We start from the raw sequence: 23,780 nt of genomic DNA on the forward strand, positions 1-23,780 counted from the left end.
TGCATACGTCTTAGTATCTGCAGCTTCCAGTGCAATATTTGTCTCTGTTTGAGGAAAAAGATACTACAATGCATAATTAATGGAGTGTGAACCTGTTGGAGGATGTGCAAATTCCTATTAAAGTCTTCCTGTAAAAGCAGTTCATTAAATTCCCTCTAGTTTGCATTTAAATCAATCTATCCAGCTATTAGAGACGGGCACGCTCACAGGAAAGGAAGCGCATGCTCCTAATTGGACGTACTGGTTAATTTAAATGGAGGCTCTGGCAAATGGAGCAGAGGCCAAAGTGCTTTTTTAATTGCTTTACAAACACACACGAGGAGGTGCAGAGAAAACATGTAATTGTTTTCCTTAATGGTGTTATTTAGCCAGTTAATCAAATGATCGCTCCAGGACTGCAATCAACCCTCTAAATTGGCTCATTCTTCATATTTCATAGAAGAAAATGTAAGTTAAGGTTTCTCAAATGTGACAATTTAATCAGACAAATTCACACACGAGAAATAAAGTGGCCTAGAAAAATTGTTCTTTTCAGACATTAATTACTGAATTAGAGCAAAGAGACAACCTGCTTATCAAATATGTAACCAATATGTCAGAGCAGCTGGCTTCAGCCCGATGAGGGCTGGAGGACCAGGAGCCTTACTGGATGCAGACGGTCGGGGATCACCAGAGAAATGATCCAAAAACAAACTCACTGATTTAATTACTATAAAAAACAAAAGTCATTGACTTCGTATTTTTACAATGAGCTGGTGATTACTGAGTGACGTATAAATGTGACTGATTCTTAGACTACGAGCCGGCTTCACGTGATTTACGGTCGGTCTGCGTTGATGTGTGGACAGAAACATTTAGTTACATCCAGCTGACGTTCCTCACCGTTCCTGGCAGGTGCACAGATGAATGCCTGTTTCCCCCTTTGGGAATACTTAGGCTGAAACATGTTCAGCGTTGGGAGACACCAGTGACATTTCCTGCAGCACTTCCAAGGAAACCTTGTTACCATATCATTAGACATTATATGAGACGGTCTTTACGCCATTTATCTGGATGTGCCGGAGTACATCTGATGAACTGTTGATTTGTTCCTTATTCCTGATCGTTACACACATAACACACACACACTTTACAAACTTTCACACAGGTTTCTAAAAGTCTTTGTAACTGCACTCGTTCAGCAAACCTGGTTGATGTTACAACGAGCTGCTGTGCACACAGAGGCTTAAAACATAAACTCGGTGCTGCTGGATTTATGGTCATTGCAGCAGTTTTTTTATTGTACTGCACTTTTATTGACAATGATGACTGTAATATTTTCCATAGACAACAGATCAGATCCCTTCATGTCTCTGCTTCATCTGCAGTCACTGTGGGTGTACTGAACACACACAGCAAACACACAGTCACATTATTAGTTATTGACTCCATTAAAAATGCTCCAAAAACAACCAAACCACATGGAGACGTCCACGGCAGCCGTGGGGAAACCACACAAAACTATTTCTGTAACTACCACCAGTGTTGGTCAAGTTACTTGAAAACAGTAATCAGTAACTAATTACTTCCCCCAAAGTAATCCCGTTACTTTACTGATTACTTATTTTCAAAAGTAATTAGTTACTTAGTTACTTTTTAAAAACAGGATTCACAACCTGAATAGGTGATAAAGTGATAGATCTTTCAGCCCAATTCTACTCTTTCTGCATAACCCATCATACAAAATGTAATCAAATGGAAAAGTCTCTTTTTTTACTTGTTTTATTAGTTTTAACCTTTTAACTTTATGCATCAAGCAAAAATTTAATTATATGCAACATTCTCTGACTGGAAGAAATTAGTTTAACATTTAAACCTATTTTCTGCACATTCCTGCACATAAAATATTTTTTGTGTTTACACTCAGTCTTTCAAATAGATGCAAGTAAAACGCAGCAGAAAATAAATAAAGTCACAGACTAGCGGTCCTTTTGCTCTATTTTCACCTGTAAAGCAGGAGTGGGGTAGGCGGAGGTTTACCCTGGTGCAGGTGAGCCGCAGCGGTCAGTGGAAGAATCCGCGAGTTTCTCTGTGAGTTTCCCATCACGTCGTAGCTACTCGGTGCTTGCTCGGAAGTTTAGGGGTTTTTTCGCTGCAAAAAGAAGTTTTCTTCCCACGCACAACGGACACTAATGTTTTTGTCACTTTTTATGGAATCAAACTCAAAGTAAGGTCAGTACTTCCACGCTTTAAACGCTGCACGCTCATACTCTCTCCGCACTCCATATATGATCCATTGTTGATCTGCACACAGCTGTTGTCACGAACGTCGCGCTCGCTTACGTCACTGTCATGAGACATTCTCGCAAACAAAAATCACGGTTTTAGTAACGCAGTAACGCAGCGTTCCTACGGGAAAGTAACGGTAATCTAATTACTGTTTTGCAATAGTAATCCCTTACTTTACTCGTTACTTGAAAAAAGTAATCGGATTACAGTAACGTGTTACTGCCCATCTCTGACTACCACAAACATGTAATTAAACAGATAATAGCTGGAGTTTTAGTCTGCAGGAAGTGCAGCTGCAGCTACATGCACATCCCCGTGCACCCCTGCAGGTCGCTGCCTGAGTGGGAGGAAGATTGTTGCTCGCTGGTGCGAGCTAAGGTTAGCACGGACACGTGCAGCAACGCCACGACACATCTCGCCAACTCTCAGCACTTAAATACTAATTACTGACTTCGCTGAGAGAGCATCAGACAAGCGATGATCACTTGACTAACTGATCTTTACAGTAAGTGCCGTGACTCAGTCCAGCATGGCACTTCAGTAATGACTTGATCTTTCTTCAGCTGCTTTGATGGGCTCTGTCTTCACAGTTTCACCGACCTGCAGTTTGTTCTTTTTTGAACCCAGTTCATGGAGCCTGTTTTGCTTTTTCCCTCGACCAGGAAACACGGACTCATTCTCACACTCGCTGCTGTTTCAGAAACCTGCGTCGCTGCTCCTTCCTCACTGTCATTAACTCATGTTTCCCCTCTGGACAGAGCAAAGGTGCCCGGACGTCCCCGCATGCCGTCCAAACCACGCTGGCTTCCACATGGCAGGATCCCTCCAAACTCTTTCTGTTTCCATAGTAACTCTGCCGTTACAGAGAGAGGAGCACGTAGGAGGTTGAGGTGGGCGGGTGGACGATGGAGTGGGTCGGTTACAGAAAAACGTTCACTACATTGTGATATGTTAACAACTAACAGCCTGTCAAGGCCAACTGTAATGAGAACCTTCTCAAAGCTCCACTCTGTGTGCACGAGTCTGTGCGAGCGCGCACGTCGTTACACTCTGATGTGGAAAAACCATTTCAGTGGGAACTGCTGCTCTCTCCTGCTGCCTAGTGAGTGGATGACGCTGGATTTGACGAGTGGGAGGAATAAAATAAAAAGGAAAGTGACCAGTAGAGAAGAGCAGCAGTGTTCGTATCCTGCAATCATTACACTGTCATGTTTTTACACGAAACAATGCCAATCCAAAGCAACTATGCTTTTAACTCTGAATCACAGCTCTGGGGTTTGCTTTGTTTTCAGATTTGGATTACACTTTGTGTAAGAAGCAGAGTGAGGGAGACAAACGTGATTCATCCTTTCACAAACTCATGAAATTCACTTTCACTTTCAAAGAAAGTTTTTGACCTGTGAGGTCGCAGAGACATCCAGGCACTGATACTCGCAATAATACGTGATATTGCTGCAGGCGCGAGGGCGCCGAGTCGTCCCTCGGGAGCGGTGAGGCTGGCACTTTCCACCATGCACTGGTTCCCTCTCTTGCAGGTTCATCGGTGCACGTTTCCCTTCTCCTCGCAGAATCAGAAACTAAGTGGTGTCTTTGTGTGCTTCAGAAACATGCCAGCTGACGGTCCTCTGGAGTCTGTCCAGCTGTTTGGACGTAAAAACCCACCACAGCAGTTTCCCAGTGCAGGAGGGGGGACGTCCTGATCAGGGTGAACGGCAGACCTGAGGAGAGGGTGGAGCCTGCTACGCTCCAGAACAAGCTTCTGGAGCCAGTGCTGCGGAGCGTGGCACCGCACAGATCTACACCATCCACCAGCCATGTCCACAGCCCTGCTTGCATACTACCAGAAGGATGTGGATGAGGCCTCTGAGAAGGAGATCCAGGACATCCTGATCCAGTACGACAGTGGTGATTTTCCTTCTTTTACCTGATGTGCTGTTTTTGACGATGGTTGTGTAATGATCCCGACAAAGGTCAAAGGGCACAACATGCAAGTTTCATAAAGCACAAGTTCTTAGAAGTATTTGCTTCCCTTCCTTACACTGTCACGGCAGAAAGCCCACTCTGCTATCAACATCAAAGGCGTGTGATGAAAGGAGCGATGGGACCGAGGGGAGACGCAACAAGCCAAGGTTACAGAGCATGACATCACTCGGGCCCACTAACCGTGGATTCAGCTCTGCACTCAACACTTTGTGCAAATGCACGACAAATAAGCTGGTGAAACGGAGGCATTAGAGAGAGTGAAGCAGTGCTGCAGAGCTGCTCTGAATCTGACTAATCATTCTCTTTGTGTAATCTCATCATATGACCTGATAGAAATGCAGTTTTAAAACACCTTCAGATTAGCTGGAATTGGCCTCATTTCAGACACACACACACACACACACACTTTGTACTCGTAAGTCCCATGAGACTTATGAAGGGTAAATCTGAGCTGTGCGATCTGTTAAATCCAACTCCTTTGGATTTAACAGATATGCAGGTTTTCCCAGTGTCGTTCAGGTTGAACAGCCTCGACGTCTCTCACAGCCACAGCACTAAACTCTCTCATCATCAACTTTTCTTTGGCTTCATCCTCTTTAACACAGAAACATCTCATTTAAACCTAAAGAAACATTACAATTAAAAGTGCCACCAGCATTTCACTTATTAAACTTACTAAACATGAAATTCAGCTTAAGAAGTGAACATGCGTCATTATTCACACCGGCTGTTTCCTGCATGTAGTCCAGGACACAGCGTCTGCCATATTCATAACAAGCAGCAGCTAAACTGCATTTTTATGGGTCAGTTCTGTATTTAAATAGACAGTGCACCCTGCTGTCTGCTGCTCGTTCACTAACGGCACAGCGTGGTGGTGCACAGACCGGCTGAACACAGGCGAGCAGGCTGACACGTACGCTGCACAATAACAATGCATTTGGCTTCAGCACTTGTAAATGCTGTGACACGGACTCTCATCTCTGGCTTTCTTGCTACATTGTGTCTGTATTCACACAGAGTGAGGTCTAAATACAGGTGGTGAGGCAGAACAAGAAACGGGTTTAACTAGAATCATGAAAACATACAGTAGAATAACATCAGTGTAGATTAAACTCACTGGGAAACCTGCTAGCAGTTTAGCATGGCAGCATGGGTTCACCCTCTCTGTATCAAACCTGCTGTTGATATCCACTAACCGCCTGCACTCCCTGATGCTGGGGCCTCTCTCAGCACACTGAAGGATAAAGCTTCCTGCCACAAAGCAAAGATGGTTCAGGAACGCTTTGAGGAGCACAACAACAAGCTGGAGGTTTGACTTGGCCTCCTGAGCTGGACAGACACGCCTGATCTGTGGAAGCCCCGCCTCACAACAGCACGATTTAGCAGGTAGTCATGATGCTTTGCCTGATCAGACTATACTCCAGCTTCCTCCCATAATCCAAAGACATGCAGTTAGTGGGGTTAGGATAATGAATGGGTTCATATTGCCCAGAGGTGTGAATGCAAGTTCACATGGGTGTCTGTCTGTGTGCTGGCCGTGACTGCTGACCGCTCCCCGGGATGGATCAGCCCCCTGTGACCCTGATGAGGATAAGTGGAGGGAGGGTGGATGGATGACACCGATCATTCATCCATCCACCCTCAGCATTAGTGCTTTTCACTACTCAGCACCTGCATTATCACCAGATCTGCCTCCCTACATCACCTATGTGTCCAAAACGAGTAAATGAGAACACCTTTATACGAGAGGCAAAAGCACAGCGACAGAGCAGGACTGTGTAACGTGCACGCCGACAGCGGTGCACGAGGAGATGATCTTGAAGCAACAAATTAAAAACAAGTCTTATTTATTTATTTGACATGCAGAGTGTTACTGGACCAATGTTCTTGTTTTAGATTTGAGTTCTGCCTACATATCCCACCATCAGCAGGAGAGTGTGTCTCTGAGTACAGCCTTACTTTACAGCACATGGTTGGGTTCATCCAACACCCCTCAACCTAAATCCTCAGTGCGGCCCTGAACCGTCAGTGTAACATTGTTACACGTGTGTATGAGCCACCTTTTAAAATCCTTTCAATGTCACACACACACGCACACACACGCACACACACGCACACGCACAGTGACCATAACAATAACAGATATGAACAACGCTCACTGTGCTCTGTTACACAGCGTGCTTTCACCCATGACCTGCACATGTGATGATGATCAGAATTACAGGGGAGTAATAAGCTCAGTATGTACAGATATACTCTAAGGACGATGTCCAACCCGATCCAGCTGGAGGTGCTAGAGGACGTGTAAGGGTAGCAGGCAGAGTTAGCTTGTTTTGTGTAGTGAACTGTGTGTGTGTGTGTGTGTACCTGTGTTCGAAGGATCTCTCCTTTGGTAAGCTGCATGTCTCCAGTGAGTTCTTTCACAGTGATGCCCAGTGGCTCCAGCCGCTTACCAAAGTAGTTCGTCATCTCAGCCGCCAAGGCTTTCATCGGAGCCACATATACGATCTACAGAGAGAGCGGCGTGGAAATGAATGTGAGTGGAGGAGAGAGAGTGGAGCAAGGTTGTAGACGGGGCTGAAAGGACACTGGTGATAAATGAGCAAAGAGGGGCAGGATCATTTGTTCCCCAGCTACCAGCACAAATCAGTTTATTGTGAAATGTCACAGCACTCGCATGGATAAAATGTAATGGTGATGTATGAAAAGCAGCTTTTGTCACTGCTGGTGTTTGTCAGAGTGTGTACGAGCTTTTATACACAGAACAAAGGCTGTCTGCATTATTGATGTGTGTGTGTGGATCTGACACTGGGTTTAAGACCAGTGCTTTTAGACCGAGCTGTCAGCACTGCCAGTGCTTCAGAGTCTGTTTCCAACTGTTGCTATTTTTCATTTTGACCACCGTGATCTTCTGCTTTTCTAAACCCAGCACTGACAGATGAACTACAGAGACTCGGTGGACGAGCGCCGTGTGGCGAATGCACACGTTCATGAACTGCTTTATTATGTTTCTGCCATTATTTTGGAAATCTCAAACAGCTGATCTCTGCATCTCATTCCCGTCGTGATTTTTAGCTTTTCTCTGGGGACACTATTGTTTGCTCAGGTGGGCTCATAATAATGAGGTCATCATTATTCACCAATCAAATTTGATAACAAATCATCACTCAGTCATCTGCTCAGCTTCAGCCTCTGAAGAAAACAGCAGAGACGTTCTCTTTGCTCGAGCACAGACACATACACATAAACCGTGTCGGGTGTGTGAACATGCAGGCCGATTAGCTCCGCCCACATTAAACGCAGGCGCATTTCTGTGAATGAACGTGTTTAAAAAGCATTTAGCATCAACCTTTAATACAAAGGCTGTTTTATGAAACATCACATCTCTGTCACATGTAGCAAAGTTACACTTAGTCCCTCAGTAGGCACATTAGATGTGAACTGTAACAGCTGTAGGCAGGAAACTCAAAGTGCTTCACTCTGCAGTTTTCCATCCCTGAAATGCCATTGGCTGATTGTAATAAGGTACACTTCTCACAAGAGTTAAGGGAACACTCGACCCAAAGTCAGAACTACACCCCTGAACCTGGTAAACATTAGGGCTGCACGATTTTGCATAAAATGAGAATCACGATTTTTTGGCTTAGAATTGAGATCACGATTCTCTCACGATTCTCTTTTCCAGTATAAATATTTATTGCACTTATTAACTGCACATCAACTTCTAACAGTTGAGACTGAACATAAAAACAATAAATAAACATAAAAACAACAAATGTCTCACATTTTGTCGTTGCCGCAAAATGTTGTACTGCTTGAATTTCCGTCTCCACCGTTGCTCGACACTGCGTGTGTAGAGCAGGTAGTGCAACAATAGAAAAACAGTTGCGGGACGGCACTGCGTAGCGTTTGTCTAGGGTGTTGATCGTTCTCCTAAATCCCTCGTTTTGCACAGTGTTGATGGAGCCATATCTTTGGTCAGGTGATAAGTGATAGCCTCCGTAATGTCTTTGTGCCTGCGGGAGTTCGACGGGTATGGGGAAGCGCTGTAAGGTTCCCGTTATTGATGTTTGGGTGGTTGACCGGGACGGATTTTCTCCTGTCACTTTCTCGTCATCCCCGACGTGCTCTCCGTTGTTTTTTCCCTGCTAATTTTAGCAGCCAGCTTCTGTATCACGTGGTATAAGGCTCCGCCCTCGTCATTTGTTGAGCAGGAAGAGTGAGCGCTTGTTTTCATGCAGCTTACGTCCCGGATCAAAATGCGGTTCAATCGTCGTCGTCTTTTTCTTTTTTTTTTTTTATCGTTGTCATTTGGAAATGAGATCGCACATAAGTATGAATCGAGATCGCGATTTTCTAACGATTAATCGTGCAGCCCTAGTAAACATCATTACTGGAGTTAAACAACACGGAAACTGTTCAAATCAACCGAACAAACTAAGCATCTTAAAGGAAGTAAAATCCCATGACTCCAGCTCCCCTTGACTTCAACCTATCAGAGCAGTCCTATTAACTCCCTGCCTGAAATCTCAGCGAGTGATCTGAATCCCTGCAGGGCTTGTGTGAAATTTCAACAGGGAGCAAACTGAATCTCCGGGACTCGTGTTCAAAGGCTCCGAGCCGGAGTGACACTACAAACAGGAAGCAGTTATCACAAAGACATCTTTCCTTGACAGATCAGTATACTACAGCCGTTTCAGCATAAACAGCACTAATAAGTGTAGCTGATGTGTGCATCGCACCTTGAATTCATCTTTCTTAATGACGCCACCGGGCTGCAAGTGCTGACGGATTTCATGGAGAACTGTCAGCATGGCGATGTTGGTCTTGCCAGCACCGGTTGGAGCACAGATCAGGAGGTTCTCATTGGTGTTGTAGGCCGTCTCGAACACTATGGACTGAATCCTGTTCAGGCACTTCATGCCCTTGAACACCAGCTGCCCAATCTGTGGAGATAAGACAAGCACACAGAATTATGACTAACACCCCTGAAAACCACGTGTTCGAATATGTGTGATCAGCAGTGCTGTGTTACTTTGTGACCGACCCGTGTCAGCACACAGAGTGTCTGTCAAACAAACACAAAAGGACCACAGAAGCAAAGACACAGGAGATGTATTTGCAACCCACATGTGTGCTGTAGTGGGTGTGGACATAAGAGGTCCCGCCCCCTGCCCCCCTCACACACAAGCTCCCACCCTTTGATATGCAACAGGAATGTAGACGCTAACAGTCATTGTATCATTTTGTCACTTTGTAACAAATAAGCACCTTTTAAACACTGGCACAGGAGAGGAGGGAGGGAAGTCTTCACCATGACACTTATACTGGGACTACATGCTATACTGGGACTACATGCTATACTGGGACTACATGCTATACTGGGACTATATGCTATACTGGGACACTTATACTGGGACTATATGCTATACTGGGACTACATGCTATACTGGGACTATATGCTATACTGGGACACTTATACTGGGACTATATGCTATACTGGGACACTTATACTGGGACTATATGCTATACTGGGACTACATGCTATACTGGGACTACATGCTATACTGGGACTACATGCTATACTGGGACACTTATACTGGGACTATATGCTATACTGGGACTACATGCTATACTGGGACTATATGCTATACTGGGACACTTATACTGGGACTACATGCTATACTGGGACTACATGCTATACTGGGACTACATGCTATACTGGGACACTTATACTGGGACTACATGCTATACTGGGACTATATGCTATACTGGGACTATATGCTATACTGGGACACTTATACTGGGACTATATGCTATACTGGGACACTTATACTGGGACTACATGCTATACTGGGACTATATGCTATACTGGGACTACATGCTATACTGGGACTACATGCTATACTGGGACTATATGCTATACTGGGACACTTATACTGGGACTATATGCTATACTGGGACACTTATACTGGGACTACATGCTATACTGGGACTATATGCTATACTGGGACTACATGCTATACTGGGACTACATGCTATACTGGGACTACATGCTATACTGGGACTATATGCTATACTGGGACACTTATACTGGGACTATATGCTATACTGGGACTACATGCTATACTGGGACTATATGCTATACTGGGACACTTATACTGGGACTATATGCTATACTGGGACACTTATACTGGGACTATATGCTATACTGGGACACTTATACTGGGACTATATGCTATACTGGGACACTTATACTGGGACTATATGCTATACTGGGACACTTATACTGGGACTACATGCTATACTGGGACTATATGCTATACTGGGACTATATGCTATACTGGGACTACATGCTATACTGGGACTACATGCTATACTGGGACTACATGCTATACTGGGACTATATGCTATACTGGGACACTTATACTGGGACTATATGCTATACTGGGACTACATGCTATACTGGGACTATATGCTATACTGGGACACTTATACTGGGACTACATGCTATACTGGGACTACATGCTATACTGGGACTATATGCTATACTGGGACACTTATACTGGGACTATATGCTATACTGGGACTATATGCTATACTGGGACTATATGCTATACTGGGACACTTATACTGGGACTATATGCTATACTGGGACTACATGCTATACTGGGACTATATGCTATACTGGGACTATATGCTATACTGGGACACTTATACTGGGACTATATGCTATACTGGGACTACATGCTATACTGGGACTATATGCTATACTGGGACTATATGCTATACTGGGACTACATGCTATACTGGGACTATATGCTATACTGGGACACTTATACTGGGACTATATGCTATACTGGGACACTTATACTGGGACTATATGCTATACTGGGACACTTATACTGGGACTATATGCTATACTGGGACACTTATACTGGGACTACATGCTATACTGGGACTACATGCTATACTGGGACTACATGCTATACTGGGACTACATGCTATACTGGGACTATATGCTATACTGGGACACTTATACTGGGACTATATGCTATACTGGGACTACATGCTATACTGGGACTATATGCTATACTGGGACACTTATACTGGGACTACATGCTATACTGGGACTACATGCTATACTGGGACTATATGCTATACTGGGACACTTATACTGGGACTATATGCTATACTGGGACTATATGCTATACTGGGACTATATGCTATACTGGGACACTTATACTGGGACTATATGCTATACTGGGACTACATGCTATACTGGGACTATATGCTATACTGGGACTATATGCTATACTGGGACACTTATACTGGGACTATATGCTATACTGGGACTATATGCTATACTGGGACTATATGCTATACTGGGACTACATGCTATACTGGGACTATATGCTATACTGGGACACTTATACTGGGACTATATGCTATACTGGGACTATATGCTATACTGGGACTATATGCTATACTGGGACACTTATACTGGGACTATATGCTATACTGGGACTACATGCTATACTGGGACTATATGCTATACTGGGACTACATGCTATACTGGGACTATATGCTATACTGGGACACTTATACTGGGACTATATGCTATACTGGGACTACATGCTATACTGGGACTATATGCTATACTGGGACTACATGCTATACTGGGACTATATGCTATACTGGGACACTTATACTGGGACTATATGCTATACTGGGACTACATGCTATACTGGGACACTTATACTGGGACTATATGCTATACTGGGACTACATGCTATACTGGGACACTTATACTGGGACTATATGCTATACTGGGACTACATGCTATACTGGGACACTTATACTGGGACTATATGTTATACTGGGACACTTATACTGGGACTACATGCTATACTGGGACTATATGCTATACTGGGACTACATGCTATACTGGGACACTTATACTGGGACTATATGCTATACTGGGACACTTATACTGGGACTACATGCTATACTGGGACTATATGCTATACTGGGACTATATGCTATACTGGGACTATATGCTATACTGGGACTACATGCTATACTGGGACTACATGCTATACTGGGACTACATGCTATACTGGGACTATATGCTATACTGGGACACTTATACTGGGACTATATGCTATACTGGGACTACATGCTATACTGGGACTATATGCTATACTGGGACACTTATACTGGGACTACATGCTATACTGGGACTATATGCTATACTGGGACACTTATACTGGGACTATATGCTATACTGGGACTATATGCTATACTGGGACTATATGCTATACTGGGACACTTATACTGGGACTATATGCTATACTGGGACTACATGCTATACTGGGACTATATGCTATACTGGGACTATATGCTATACTGGGACACTTATACTGGGACTATATGCTATACTGGGACTACATGCTATACTGGGACTATATGCTATACTGGGACTATATGCTATACTGGGACTACATGCTATACTGGGACTATATGCTATACTGGGACACTTATACTGGGACTATATGCTATACTGGGACTATATGCTATACTGGGACTATATGCTATACTGGGACACTTATACTGGGACTATATGCTATACTGGGACTACATGCTATACTGGGACTATATGCTATACTGGGACTATATGCTATACTGGGACTACATGCTATACTGGGACTATATGCTATACTGGGACACTTATACTGGGACTATATGCTATACTGGGACTACATGCTATACTGGGACTATATGCTATACTGGGACTACATGCTATACTGGGACTATATGCTATACTGGGACACTTATACTGGGACTATATGCTATACTGGGACTACATGCTATACTGGGACTACATGCTATACTGGGACACTTATACTGGGACTATATGCTATACTGGGACTACATGCTATACTGGGACACTTATACTGGGACTATATGCTATACTGGGACTACATGCTATACTGGGACACTTATACTGGGACTATATGCTATACTGGGACTCACTAACACACTGAAGCACAGAGGCTACAGGGTAGCCTGTGCAGTCTGACCTGGCTGCAGTGAAGCTCGCAGGACTTTCACACACACGGTGTGAATACTTCTGAACTTTCTATTTTCAATAAAATGTTAGCACACTGACTGATGAGGTGCTGCCCATGTTTAGATATAACACGGTCAGATTACATTGAATTTATATCCATGCATCAGCATGATCCAAGTGGCTGAGTAATAATAAAGCAATGATGCTGCTGCTAATTCCTGTTTGAAGCCACTGATGTCAGTTATCACATGTATGTCGTTTGTCATTTATTCTGAAGAGACCAACAGAATCACTGTGCTGCACTTGTTCCATCACATCTGTGCAGACGTGAAGCTTCTGCATATGCAGGCCATGAATCTGAGACATGTGACGTTCTGTCATGACTGACGGGCACCGCGTGTGCCAGAAGACATTGCTTTTCTACTGTCAGCACAAAACCACCATACACATATTCTCCATCAAATAAACTGGCAACACCCATGTATATTTAATGTTAAAATCTGAATTCATAATGCATGTGCACTGAATAATTCTGCAGGTCAACATGCTCCTTTCTGCTAAATAAAAGGCAGGCTATTTGAATCCAGCCCACTGTGATGACCCCCACTGTGACAGTGATTCTTGTGGTATTTTGGGTTCAGATAAACTGAGCAGATTCTGGTCGTGCCGTTAAACTAAATGAAGACTTAGGGCCATACCTGTACAACAAACCCTGGTAAGTACTGACGCAGCTCTGGACTGGTTGCCTGGTTGCCCTTGGCAACTAGATCTGGGCCAATGCCAACTATTCAGTGCAGTCGCTGGCAACTGCATTTTTTATGACAGAAACATGCTGCAGACTCCTGACATGCAGTACAGACAGGTGATCAGTTACAGCCCGTGTCAGTGACTCAGTGTGAACACAAACTGGAAAATTAAAAAGCATGAAGGAGGATGAGTGCTGAGACGAGCTGTCACTCAACCTGGCCTCTGTCCGCCTTCACCATGGCAACAGAGTGTGGGTGATGGCCCTCAATCTCACACTGCCTCTGATAAGGACAGAAACGGCCACTGTGAAGGACAGTTGGTGCCACACACACACTACAAACACACACACACACACACACAGGTGAGGCTTTTCCTTCTAGAAAAGCAACCACGAGAAATGTGAATAAAACCGTTTCCTCTCATGGATGTGACTTTTAAAGGAACAAACAAACACACACACGCACACATTTTACACACACAAAATAATAATGATTTCAAACGGTGACTTTAAGCTGAGAGTGATAAATATCCTCAGCCTGTGGTTACTGTCAGCAGTGAGAATGCTTCCTGAAAACAGAAACACGGTTATGAAGTGCAAATGAGATTATCATAGGGCGTAAAAGCCACTGTCCCTGACTCACACAGGGACGTGACTACACACTGACAGCATCTCAGATCCTGTATGAAAGGATTGTGAACACAATACTTTTCACTCACAGATACAAATACATTTCCACTCAGTGTGGAAAAGAGAGTGGTGTAAGGATTGTGGAAACAAATTTAACTCAGGTACAATAACATGAAGACTGACTCACAGGATGATTACTGAGACTGAGGTGCAAACAAACGATATGCGCTTTCATCAGACGATGAAAGGTGTGTATCTGTACTTTTAAATGTTTCTCTGATGTTGATCCACAGCAGGAGGCAGGTGATGTGTATGAGAATAAAAAAGAGGTCATGTGACGTGTGACATGGTGACTTGGTGTTCTCTCTCTCTGCAGTGGAGTATCACTTCCTGTTCCAACACACAGTGGTGTTTTTGTGTATAAATAACTTCTTATTTCATAGTATAATGGTCACGTGCTTCATCCGAAGCACACTCTCTGTGTACTCACTCCCTACTTTATAGCCAAAGTATTCACTCACTGTGTCTGTACTGTTTCACTAGCTTAGCTGAGCTCGTAGCCGACTCGCTAGCAGCATGGCCTCTTCACCTGTCCCTCCTGCACTTTCCTGCTCATTGTAATAATAATAATAATAATAATAATAATAATAATAATGGATTGCATCTATATAGCGCTTTTCAAGACCCTCAAAGCACTTTTACAATTCCACTATTCATTCGCTCTCACACACTGGTGGAGGCAGCTGCAGTTGTAGCCACAGCTCCCCTGGGACAGACTGATGTCAGATGTTAGTTACTCCTCGGCCTCCTTTAGCAGTAATGATACTTGTAATAAATGTAGCATATTTGCAGCTCTGGAGGCCAGGATTACTGAATTGATACACCTGAAGCTAGCCAGGCCCCTGTAGCCGGTGCAGCCGAAGGCAGCGTAGGCCCCGCTAGCTGGCCCCCGGGAGCCTGCCCCAAGCAGCCGGGGAAAGAGGATGGCTGGGTGATGTTGAGGACTTTTCCTTGCCACTGTCACCAAAGTGCTTGCTCACAGGGGGTCATTTGATTGTTGGGTTTTTCTCTGGATGTATTATTGTGTATTATTCTACCGTACAATATAAAGCACCTTGAGGCGACTGCTGTTGTTGGCGCTGTATAAATAAAATAGAATTAAATAGAATTGAAATGGAATTATAGAATTCTATTTGCATAATTATAATATAGAATGATAGAATTCTAATAAAATAATTCTCATTCTAAGTTCTCACTGAGCCAGCTGACCATTACAGATAATAGCACTTGGAGTGCTCCTCCTTTCTTCTGTGCTCCACTTCTCTCGCTAAGGCTTCTTCAGGATGCCTTAAGCTTAGACAGCAGTATCATTTTTTCAAGGATTCATTAGAAATATGTCATCACTTTCCTGTTCCCCTCGTTTCAATCCAACCCTCACAGAAAGAAATAATTAAAGATGTGCATGTCAGGCAAGGATATGCAGAGTGCTGTTCGGAAGTTGGCCCCGCAGCCCAGAAGGGAAGAAGAAGTTATTAATGCATCAAAGAGCAACTTTATTAGAGTCCACTTAAGCTGGAAGCAGTAAGTGGCTGTGGTTTCAGCGAGGTAGGGTGGGGGCCCACGGGCTTGTGATGAGGACACGGTATAGCTGTGAATGCTTACGTGTGACAGCTTGGACATTTTGGGCCAGAGTTACTAACCGGGACTAATTAACATAATAATATCATCACCATAAATAACGCCTTAATTTATGAGCACAAACATCGGTGATTTCACCGGTCAGTGTGCGCTACCAGAGCCCAGCTGGACATGGAGCCTATCCCAGCTGTGATAGGGCAAAAAGCGGACTGTGCTGGTCTATCACAGGCTTTCCATATATATCCATTTACTAAACAATAAATACAAGTGCAGGCAAAAAGGTGTCCAGTGTGAATAAACAGTTTACTTTGACACTGTTGGTTCAGTTAAAATAATACAGATGTGACTGCGTCACAACCAGTGTTGGGGAGTAACGCACACATGTACCGGCGTTACGTATTTAAAATACAATATATGAGTAACGGTACTGCGTTACAGTTACTGTTTAAAAAGGTGGTATTCAGAATACAGTTACTCTGTTGAAATAAGAGGCTCAAACGCCAGTGTCGCAATCTCGCGGCACATGTCACCTCTACTTGCTGCCGCATAATGAGGTGAAGAAATATTTTTAAAAATTATTGTTCAAAAAATTATTTAATATAAAAAAATAGGCTCAGTGTTACAGGCATAGCTGTAAAATGTAGCCTCATGGGCAGTGTAGCCCAGCTGTAAGTAAGCTATTAAGACTCGACTGTACGCTGTGTTCCTGTTTTCCTCTGAAACAATACCTGAAACAAAGCCTTTCAACGCCTCTCTCTGTCTCTCGCTAGCAAAGTCGACCCAGACAACAAAGTAAAGCTAGTTTTCAGCTACGAGCCCGACACGAACCCGACGTATTAGCCAGAGGTCCCTTTACTACGGTTCGGAGCCGCGGACCTGTTTTATATACGCGCGGAATAGTTTTCTATACGAGATCGCTGCAAAAAGTGCAGCCTTACCTAATGTCCACCTACTGTTACTCATTTATATTAAGATCTAAACATCTAGTTGGTGTTGGTGTGGAGAGTAACCTTCAGTAATAAATCACACAGCAATAGGACATTCATGTAGTTGTAAAAAGCCTGACAGTATATTAAGTAATCCAAAGTATTCAGAATACGTTACTCTCATTGAGTAATGTAACGGGATACGTTACAAAATACATTTTGGGGCCTGTAATCTGTAATCTGTAGTGGAATACATTTGAAAGTAACCTTCCCAACACTGATCACAGCAAATGTGCCACAGCCTGCCGTGTACGTGGAAGCAAATGTAAGATTCAACAATACTGCGGCCGTCTCTGCTAACCCTCCTGGTATAAATTTGAAAATCCTATGTAATTTTCCAAAAAGTTGACCTTTGACATTTATCTTAAGTGGAGGTCAACCTCAGAGTGCAGAAACCCCAAACTCCCAGATGATTATCTCCCTCTCCACCACATGGACGCTTCGCCCTTAGGCATCAAAGCAGCCAAGCTGAGTAGGCACATATGAGTGAGTGCATCAGTGCAGCTCAGAAGCACCAGCTACTGGTTCATAGACCAGTACACCAGGACTGTAAGACCAGGAGGACCAACCTGAGCAGAAGTCCCAAACTCCTGCTGGCAGACACATCTGAAGGCCAAGGTCCTGTGACCCAGAAAAAAGCAGATACTGGCCAACCAACAAGACAGCGGTGTTTGACAAGGAACAGAAGACCACAGCAGTGACATCTGTGGGAATCCTCCGGGAACATCAGGAAGTGGTACTGGGGGCTGAAGCGGAGGAGGTGTGGAAGGTCCCCAGTGGTCCCAATGGTAAAATGAGCATTGACAGGTATGGTTACCTGAGTGGCTCCAGCAGATTTCAGGAGCAACATCAGAGGAATCTGTTCGGAGGAGTGCAGCTAAGACCCTGTGTGTCTCCCAGGTGTTGGAGTTTACACAGATGTAAAATGAAACTCCTCCTTCCATGACCCCAGTAGTAAAGGTAAGTGTTTGTGATGGCAAAACACATTTTCATCAAAGTGAGAAGTACAGTGACTGAATGGTGTTCTCAGTCTTATTCCACCAGGATACTGCACTCTGACTTATGAATATTCACTTTATAATTACCAACCACTAAGCTTTAGGAGAGCACCCTCGCACTCCGTCCTGTGGCTCTGTGACCACCACAGACCCTTAACGATCACTCCAGCGCCCAGTCCTCTTTTTGATTTATCGACTTCTTCTGTTGTAATGAAACGGCACTGTCCCCACACTTCTTAAAGATGCTAATTAATGCAAATGCATGCCCGCCCCAGTATTCACCTTGAGGTAAAGCTTACATGTTGTAAACACAAAGTTGTCATAATTTAATGATCTTTGAAAATCTTAAGTGCTTTTATTCTCTCTTTAAAACCTCTGCAGATACATTGTTATGTTAATGTATGCACGCGCATCTTCCAATTGGAGATCCAGCTGTGCCTGCCATAGCATGTCTCAAGGGTGTGATACCAACGTTGTGGGGAGGTAGTTACTATAAAATGCAGTGTGCATTAGCCAGCTGTAACAAACAAGCAGGCCTGCTTTGTCTTCCTCATTAAGGACTGTAGCAGGCGGAGACTGGACCGAGAGCTGGACACCGAGCACGTCAGGCCAGAAGGGGCGGTATTTTCAAGTTTGGCATGCAGACATTTTCATTCGTTTAATGACAAAAAGGATGTAAAACTGTTATAGTAATGGAGGTTAGCTTTTCTAAGTTCAAGTGACTTTGGCCAATCAACACAACCTGCTGTTGATCAAAGCCTCCAATCACATTTTTCATATATGAAAGTTGTCGTGTTGGTTTGACTATAAGCAGAAGCAGTGAACTCTACTGTCATACCGGCTTTTTAACTGGGTGACCTGCACCGACTTTAGTTTCCTGTTTTCTACATAAAGTTTGAAATTGTTTCCTCAAGTTTAGGTCATACAATTAAATCTAATCTCATGTAAACAAGCTGTGTGCCATAGAACGAGCCACACACACACAGAGCATACTTATCCACATGTGTCTGAATATTATAATATTTGACTCTCAGTTCAAATTAACCAAGTCTATCACGAGGTGCTAAAACTGTGTTATAAACGTCGAGTGTTCAGCCCCACGTAAACATTCATCACATGGTGGCAGGACGTTCTTCGGATGACCAGAAACAATCATAGTATTAAGCTAAGCTGGTAACAGTACAGATGTGTGCGGCTGGTCGACTACTCGTCACTGGTTGGTACCAGATGTATTGGTCATTCAATCTAATTTTTTGTTGTTATGCCACCAGATGGCGCTGCATCAGTGTCGTCTTTATAGAAAAATGCTGCAAATCTATTTTTTGTAGTAACTTGCTTTCATGTCATACTTAACATCTTTACTATAAATGTTTTTCATCTCCTGTGTTGAGTACAATGTGCAGCCCAAATTTTAATAATATGTATGCATTAAGCCCATAGTAACTACATAAATCGAAAATCGTTTTTGGTTTTTTTTTACATATATTTTTAGTGAGAGAAATTTAAGAGGCTTATCCCTCAAAACTGTAAATACAAAAAAGTTGCACAGTTGCAGTTTCCAACCACGGGAAATTTTGAGTGTCTTTATAGTTTTATTTTTGAGATACACCAATTTTTATATACTGCAGGAAAAACGAAAATAAATATTATAATGCAAATTTGCAAAAAAAAAACAAAACAGCATGTGCATCAAAATAAACTATTTCCAGCAGTGCAATTTGAGTTCTAAGCATCCCAGAAACTATACTGAAAACCATAATGTCAAACATAACTTTTAAAAACACCAGTGTAGCCTTATAAGGCCCTGAAGGTAAAAAACTACATTTTCTGCGAAAATGACATCACTTCCGGTTTCGGCCAGGTAATGGCGGACATGCGATAGTTTGCGCTGGCGTCTATTCCAACGTAGGAAGTGTTATGAACAGCTGATCGGATCGGCAAAGCGTGTTTCTGGAATATTATGTTTTTGTTGCTGCAAGTGGTTTTAATGCAATTTTTGCAAAGCTATATGTGGAAGGAAACTGTGACCGAGGACAAGCTGATGGCATAAGATTTAAGTACAACTAAAAAATTATTGCGCTAGTTTACGTGGTTGCAATTCTACAGGGGTTTAAAAATAGTTACGCAAAACGGAGCGTGCCTGCTCCGACCGGTCTTAAAGGGTTAACCTCCTCAGACCGGAACTCTTCCACAGCATGCATTTTTAATTTCTCTGTGCTATTTGGGCTGATTGGGACCTGTAAGTGGATATCAGGCCCTTGCAGAGCAAAATTTAGTATTTTGGTCTAGACAACCCAAAATGTAATGTCCACATATGTGGACGCAGGTCCTAGGAGGAATAATAAGACACTAATGGTTTTAGATGCTTTTGTTTATACAGCGTTTGAAATTGTCCATTTATTGGTCCTCAGATTTAAACTGGATTCTCTCAGTTTTACACTACTTTGTTAGTCAACTAAGAAATGCTAGCAGTTAAGACAGACAGTCCATCAGTTAGACCTCATCATTGTGACATTAAGTCACAGCAACAGAAAGCAGACTTCAGCCAAAGAGTCAAACTGACATTGCCAGGAAAGATGCCAAGTTAATTTAGCCGACAGGAGTTGAGAAGACTTTATCAAGTGGAAATTCAAATAAAGCACATTCAGTGCAAACAGCTCATTTGTTCTCCTTTCCCCAGATACATCTTTGGAGTACAGGACTGTGGCAGCCTGTTTTGTTTTTGCTACAATCAAATCTCTGAGACCACAACGACGCTTTATTACCAACGCAGACCAAAACACGGACGTGACAACGACGCTTTATTACCAACACACACCAAAACACGGACGTGACAACGACGCTTTATTACCAACGCAGACCAAAACACGGACGTGACAACGGCGCTTTATTACCAACGCAGACCAAAACACGGACGTGACAACGGCGCTTTATTACCAACGCAGACCAAAACACGGACGTGACAACGGCGCTTTATTACCAACGCAGACCAAAACACGGACGTGACAACGGCGCTTTATTACCAACGCACACCAAAACACGGACGTGACAACGGCGCTTTATTACCAACGCAGACCAAAACACGGACGTGACAACGGCGCTTTATTACCAACGCAGACCAAAACACGGACGTGACAACGGCGCTTTATTACCAACGCAGACCAAAACACGGACGTGACAACGGCGCTTTATTACCAACGCACACCAAAACACGGACGTGACAACGGCGCTTTATTACCAACGCAGACCAAAACACGGACGTGACAACGACGCTTTATTACCAACGCAGACCAAAACACGGACGTGACAACGGCGCTTTATTACCAACGCAGACCAAAACACGGACGTGACAACCACGCTTTATTACCAACGCAGACCAAAACACGGACGTGACAACCACGCTTTATTACCAACGCAGACCAAAACACGGACGTGACAACGGCGCTTTATTACCAACGCAGACCAAAACACGGACGTGACAACGGCGCTTTATTACCAACGCAGACCAAAACACGGACGTGACAACCACGCTTTATTGCCAACGCAGACCAAAACACGGACGTGACAACCACGCTTTATTACCAACGCAGACCAAAACACGGACGTGACAACGGCGCTTTATTACCAACGCAGACCAAAACACGGACGTGACAACCACGCTTTATTACCAACGCACACCAAAACACGGACGTGACAACCACGCTTTATTACCAACGCAGACCAAAACACGGACGTGACAACCACGCTTTATTACCAACGCAGACCAAAACACGGACGTGACAACGACGCTTTATTACCAACGCAGACCAAAACAATAACTTTTTGTTTAGTTGGAAATCAGTCTGCATCATCACAAATAAAAGTTTCCGGCTGCACTCGGCATTGGGCACTTTAAAAATCCAGAGGGAGAGCCCTGCAGATCCCAGCTGGCAAATATAGAGCACACACATCTGTGGTCAAGCTTTCAGCAGCAGGGTTAAATAAAGTTTCTAATGAGAGCAGCTGTTTGAGTCTGGGGCAGAACCAATCTTAAAGCCCAGCTGGATCCAACAGGAATCAACATTTTCTCCAATATGAAGCTCCTCGGGCTATGAGCAATCTTTGGCTTCATATGAAGAAGAAAAAAGTCTCTATACAGAATCACATAGACTGTGTGAAAACGCTGCACGCACACAGTCTGTGCTGTTGAAGGTGGCCATTCTGGACCTTGCTGAGCAGGATAAAAAGTGACAGGCTCATTAACACAGCAAATATGCAGTCTATGGCCATATGGGAAACTGGGAGGACTGGGAATATTCCACCAATCCACTGCTGCTTAAAGCACACTAATTGTACCCACATAGACTGCATTAATGATCCACCAGCAACAGTTCAAAAGTCAGCATATCTGCATGTAACATGTGTTACCTCTCTCTGTGTGGGTTTAATATGAAAGCAGGGGCCAAAGTGCCTTATGGACAACAGCCATCAGTGTTTGTGTGTCCGGTGGCTGTCTTTTAGTGTTATTGTGCATTTACTGTATAAGCTCACCATATGAGCCCATATAAGCTGCTAAACTAATTAAATTCCTGTGTGCATTGGTAATGGGAAGCTAAGAGATATAATTGTTGTCATTTTCATGCCATCCTTTTAATTACTTTCTGGTTCCATTTCATTCCATTTGAATTGACAGCCTGATCAACTTTTAATTGCCAGTTTTTGCAAACAGCTTATCAGCCTGTTCCAAGCCTGCATATAGAGTACTAAATGACCTGGCCAGACACACTTAGAAACACACACACCATCAATTCCCGAGTCTCGGGAAACACACACATGCACAACAACTCTCCCCGCAGGTAGCGTTAGAGTGAGATGCAGATGCAGCAAATAGGGGGTCCATTCATTTCCCTGCAGAGCAGCAGCAGAAAGAAGAGGGCACTAACAAGGGAGATGGAGAGCTAGGAGTATGATGGAGATAGCAAACAGTGAGGTAATCCATCACTTCATCCAGAAGCACTTGCTGAAGTAGCAAATAGGCTTGTGAGCCCAAAAACCATGAACCAACACATCCTAGCAATGTCAACACTGAACACTAACAGTGGTATGTGTACACGCCACATATAACAGCAAAACACGCATGGCGTATAGAACACATTGACAGCTTTAATGCGGCTGTTGTCATTACACACATTATCCCTACTGGTGTGGATGGTAACTCTCCTCTTCAGCCAACAAGATGCAGCATACATGGGGATGAGGCTGCGACTGAGGAGGTAGAGTGGGCCAATCAAATACTCATTAGATTGTTCCTGTTTAATCCAGTTTGCAGGACAAAGTGCCCTTTGGCAAGACACTGAACCTCAAATTGTCTGCAATGCATCAATCAGAGTGTGTGTGTATCTGCAAGCACTTAAAGGAGAACAGACTGCTGTACGAATGTGTGTGTGTGTGTGTGTGTGTGTGTGTGTGTGTGCAAAGGT

General features: G+C 43.7%; 1 protein-coding gene across 7 annotated transcripts in view; it reads right to left on the bottom strand.

Annotated features, from left to right (window-relative positions):
* ascc3 (activating signal cointegrator 1 complex subunit 3) overlaps positions 1-23,780 on the bottom strand; it is a 148,037-nt gene that overhangs the window by 75,212 nt on the left and 49,045 nt on the right. For all 7 annotated transcript variants that reach the window (XM_084944957.1, XM_084944959.1, XM_084944960.1 and 4 more), the window contains 2 exons: positions 8,994-9,197; positions 6,619-6,759 (listed from right to left, as the gene is read on the bottom strand). In XM_084944957.1, the coding sequence (XP_084801083.1) occupies positions 6,619-6,759; positions 8,994-9,197 (345 nt within the window). The remainder of the gene's footprint in view (positions 1-6,618; positions 6,760-8,993; positions 9,198-23,780) is intronic.

Source organism: Perissodus microlepis, chromosome 11 (genome assembly GCF_051167445.1).
Source record: "Perissodus microlepis isolate ML-2025 ecotype Zambia chromosome 11, ASM5116744v1, whole genome shotgun sequence".
In the NCBI taxonomy this organism is placed as follows: Eukaryota; Metazoa; Chordata; class Actinopteri; order Cichliformes; family Cichlidae; genus Perissodus; species Perissodus microlepis.